Source organism: Belonocnema kinseyi, chromosome 2, assembly GCF_010883055.1.
Source record: "Belonocnema kinseyi isolate 2016_QV_RU_SX_M_011 chromosome 2, B_treatae_v1, whole genome shotgun sequence".
Taxonomy (NCBI): domain Eukaryota; kingdom Metazoa; phylum Arthropoda; class Insecta; order Hymenoptera; family Cynipidae; genus Belonocnema; species Belonocnema kinseyi.
The window spans coordinates 58655446-58660400 of record NC_046658.1 but is presented as its reverse complement, the minus strand read 5'-3'; the positions used below and the strand labels follow the sequence as shown (position 1 = coordinate 58660400).

Sequence of the window (4955 nt, the reverse complement as noted above, 5' to 3'; positions counted from 1 at the left end):
TTGTAACGTGGTAACAAGATGAGAATTGAAAGCAAACTGAATGTTAAATCAAAAAGCATGAAAGAGGGAGCTCTTCTTAATATTTTGAGACCAAAATCATGTTGATACACCCTACCGACTGCGAGTAAAGCCACCCACGCTTTAACTTGACAGACTGTATATCTTATTACTCTTACGATTCGATTTAAGTAAAACATACATTAAGCGATTTAAAATACCCGGCTGGTCACTGCGCATGCGCAACCTTTTACATGCGGCATTTTACAGCGTCACTGTAATTTTACAAGGCAAATGTAAAATTCAATTCTTCCAAAACTGCTTTTTACCATCTGTGTGCAATTTTACACTATCGTGTTATTTCTACCTAATTTTGGTAGATTTTCCACAGTAATCACTGGTATTTTTATGTCCTATGATCTTTGTGGTAAAATTACATGAAACTTTTTACCATGTAGGTTCAAAAATGATTTATTTTAATAAAAATTCAACAATTTGGTGAAGAAATATACTTCCTTCTATAAAATTCAATTGTGTTGAAAATTCCTCATTTGGCTTAAAAATTCAACAAATTGATTGAAATTTGTTTTCTCTTTGATTACAAAATTTGGTTTTATTAAAAATTCAACTTTCTTCTTGAAAATGCATCTGCCTGGATAAAATATAATCTGTTTTAGTTGAGGATAGTATTTTGTTGAAAATTCGTTTTTGTTAGATGAATCCAAATATTTTTTTGTTTCAATTATATTTTTTTTAAACATCAACTATAAATTCTTTGTTGAAAATTCATCAGTATAGGTAGAAAGTTTAAACGCTTTTTGAAAATTTCATTTTTTTAGTTGAAGATTCATAATTTTAGTTGACATTTTGTTTTTTATTGAAAAATTTAATTGGTTAACTGACAGATTTATTTTGTTGGAAAATCGTCTTTTAGGCTTGCAAATTTAACTGTTTGGTACAAAATAAAACTTTTTTGTGGAAAATCCTTTTTTTTATTGAAAATTTAACTACTCCACTCTTTGTTACGAATTCATATTTTTTAGTTTAAAAATTCAACTACTATTTAGTGAAAAATGATTGGAAAAGAAAGAAATGTTAACTAAAAATCAATCAAATAAAATGTGAACTAACATCACATCCATCGTTAAAACTATTTAGTTGAAAGTTTATGTAATTTGTTAAAAATTCTTCTTTTTTAGTATAAAATTAATCTTCTTTGATGAAAATTGAACTATTTGGTTAAAAATGCATTTATTTTGTTTAACATGTATCTTGCATGGTAGAAAATTAATCAGGTTGCAAATAGAAGAATTTGGTTTAAAATGAATTAATTTTGTTAAGAATTTAAGTTTTTTTGGTAAAAAATTAATCTTCTGTGCTGAAAGTGCATCTTCTTGGTAGGAAATGTAACTGTTTTGTTGAAAATTTAACTATTAAAAATTTAACTTTTTTATAGAAAACTCATTTTTTTGGTTAAAATTTAATCCTTTTAGCATAAGATACCACTATTGTGTCGAAAATTCGTTCTTTTTGGTTCAATTCAACTGTTTTCTTTTTATTTTAAAATGAAAACATTTTTTTGGTTAAAATAGCAACTATCATATGTTCGTTGGGAATTCATCTTCTTCCGTTGAAAAGTCAACATCTTTGTGGAAAATTGAACGACTTTATTAAGAAAGAAACAGTAAGATCTCCACCCTTCCCCTCAACTTTTCCAGTTATTTTCAGAAGTCCACTAAATAAATTCACGAAAAAAGTTTAGTAGGCAAAAATTACGTAAGATGGGGGGTTGGGTCAAAACTTTCAGGACTTAGCAGAGGGATGCGTGGTTTAAAATGTGAAGAAAAAAACGCAATTTAGGCATCGGCCCTAACCAGCCATTGAGACAACTATCCGGTATATTGTGATTCGTTGAGATGGCGGATATATTATTTTAGTCAATTATTGAATTAGTTCATAAATAAAGTGTCTTTTAGTGTCATTTTTTTCGAAATAGTTACAAAATGATGGCACTGCTCAAAAATCGTGTTAAATAGTGTTAACAGCGTGGTGAGTTCGAGGCCTGCCCAAAAAGAAAATAATTCAATAAATAATCGTACCTGATAAATACAGATTATCTGATTGAATAGAATCAGAAGTTGAGTCTGATTTAAATGGGATGATTAACATCAGGATTTCCCCAAAATTCGTCATAAATGGCCACAAGACCATTTTTGAACAAAAAACCGCCTGCTCCAGGGTCTCGCTGTGGACTGTATCCTTTGAAAGGATTATCTCCCTTAAACACGTGTCGTATATTTTTATCAAAATATTCACAGAGACGTTTGTGATCCTTTTCCATTCTCCATTTGAAAATCGTTAAAACAAGTGGACATTTTAGTTTACTCAACATCAAAAGCGATTCCTTCCAAGCATCTCCACCGAAAAAAGCAAGATGGAACCCCATCATTACATCTGGCTTTTTGAAGAGATGACTATGATAAAAATCCGTGTAGAGCCCATTATAACAAAGGACTTGAACATTCTTGCCTCTAAATTTACATTCTCTACAAGATACGGATATTGATTTTGTGTCTTGACAATCTGGCCCAATAAGAACCACCGTCAGTACGTCCAAAGTGTTCATCCAGTGAAGAAGAATATCCCACGATAAACAATTATCTAATTCTGACAGTGTCGATCCAATTACATGAATCACAATCTCTTTTTTGTCGGGATAATTCAACTTCTTGAGTGCGTAAAACAAGGTGAGCGGTTGTGTAAAATAATCGCTGACTTGTGCGAAAATAATGTCGGAATTGGGTTGTACGTGGATGTATATGTCATAAAAAGAGGCAACAAATTCTGCCATGGAAAGGGGAGTCTTTTCATTATATTTGAAGACTTTCATTACATTGGAAATATCTCTTAGTATTTCTTTTTCCCTAGATTTCGACGGCAAAAGTGAATAACAATCCACTATACAGGAAAATGAATACAGCGTACACTTGCCTTCTTCATGGTCTGTATTTCTGTGCTTTTGACAAAAGTTTGCATGTGGACAATTGTCGCAACTTTTTAAAACATCTACGTCTGTTTCCTGGCACTCTAAGCAAGCTTTTGGATAAAGTATCATCTCCTTCTCAAAGGGAATCAACTTTCGTTTCAGATACTTCTCCATGAGATTTATAATGGCCATTTTCCAATTCCAGTTATCTTCTTCACCGAATTCGCGTAAAATACTGAAAAAGCTTGATCCCACCACACCTTTTTGTAAAGTTGCAGCGGCTCTGCAAAATTCCTTGTGCACAGGAAAGTGTTCAACTTGATGCGTCTTACTACAATAATAAATCATTTTACATGCGGAGCATCTCTTTAAAGTAGAATCCTTTGCATTCCTATGGCACACTTGACAAAGATTCGCGTAGAAAAAGTTTTGGGAAAATTTAAGCCGCACACTAGAATCCGAGTTGAAGAGCTTTTCCAGGTTTTTGTGAAGGTTAAGTAATTTTGTTCCTTTTAATAATGAATGGCCGGCAGTCTTATCAAGGAATTCCCGCAGCAACTCGGTCTTGGTATTTAATCTGTAATGCAATTAGTTATGAATAATTATATACTTTAATCTTATTTCAAGTATATTTACATTCCGTATTGTCAAATTACTGTAAATTTGTATGGATTTCTCAAGAAATTGTCTGGCTAAAGTGAAAATACATTATACAGATTCCAAGTCGAAATTTGCAAAAAGTTAGAAAAGAAAAAATCTAAAACTTTCGTATATTTACAGTTTTTCGAGTTAAATGACCTCTGTCATCGCGGATATCTTGTATGCAATGATTCTATTGCGATTTCAACTAGGATTTTTTACAAATTAATACTTCGTTGCAAATGTTTGTAAATTCACGATTTTGACGACAATAGCTTCATTTTCACCATAAACGATTTTTTGGGGGGTTATTCTAAAAGCTTAAAAATAAAAAATACAAAAAAATTTAATTTAAAAAAACCAGGTAATTTTCCAACGTACTTGATTAGACTATATTAACTAGTTAAAAAATAAATTGCCTGCCGAAAAAGCATTTTTAAATTAGATTGTTCCTAAATTCTAATTTGGTTGACTTTATAAAATGGACAAGATGCGTATATCAAATGAAAATTGGTTTATTATTTTAATTTGCATACCTAATTTGTTTAGGGACAGTAATTAAATTATCTAAAAGCTCAATGGGCGAGGGCAGTCAAAGTAAACTTGTTAGTTCCATTGTTAAATGGATGGGGGGGGGGGGGGGGGGGGGGGGGGGGGGGGGGGGTCTTGAAAGGACCGATAATTTTTTACGTGATTTAAATGCGGCCCCTTATCTAAAAATGCAATTTTTATTCATTACTGATTTTCGTGGCGTTTTAATGCAGCGAAATATATTTAATTTCAGAAACTATAGTTTATGAAATACAATTTTTCGGGGTGTGTGTATGTGATTATTGATACGAAGGATTTGAGGTTATATTTCCAAATACAGCTTGATCAACTTACCTTGACATTGGTTAAGACTTTTAAAAAATTTAAGAGAACAAGCTACCAACAGTATAGTTTTAAAAGAGCCACAGGAACTAAGACGAAATGACAAACAACAAAACTAAACAATATTTTGATCTAAACTCCATATGCACCATTACTATTTTTCGTAGCGGCCCGTGTCTGCTTCTGCGGTCCCTGGCAGAGTGGCAGCACATGCTTTAGGTGGGAAAATTCAATTCGATACAAATCAAAATTGTATCCTCCACAAAAACCAGAACTTTGCATCTACATCTCCTCAGATCCTGCAGATTTTGGCCGACCAGTTCTCTGAAGGTCCTTGATAGATCCATGATTCATAAAGCGCCTTGCAGTTCTTTCAATTGTTGATTTTGAGACAGGATTTAACCCTTCTCCATTACGAAAAGTGCGATTAAAAAGCAATCGAACTTGATCATAAGATCGA

The 4955-nt window shown here is 32.4% G+C and overlaps 1 protein-coding gene across 1 annotated transcript in view; it reads right to left on the bottom strand.

Moving 5' to 3' along the window:
* LOC117168401 overlaps positions 1-4670 on the bottom strand; it is a 6933-nt gene extending 2263 nt beyond the window's left edge. Inside the window, exons 1-2 of the mRNA XM_033354035.1 lie at positions 4508-4670; positions 2097-3560 (exon numbers count right to left, since the gene is read on the bottom strand). Coding sequence (XP_033209926.1) covers positions 2147-3560; positions 4508-4515 — 1422 coding nt within the window. The 5' untranslated portion in view covers positions 4516-4670 and the 3' untranslated portion in view covers positions 2097-2146. The remainder of the gene's footprint in view (positions 1-2096; positions 3561-4507) is intronic.
* Positions 4671-4955: the final 285 nt, after the last annotated feature.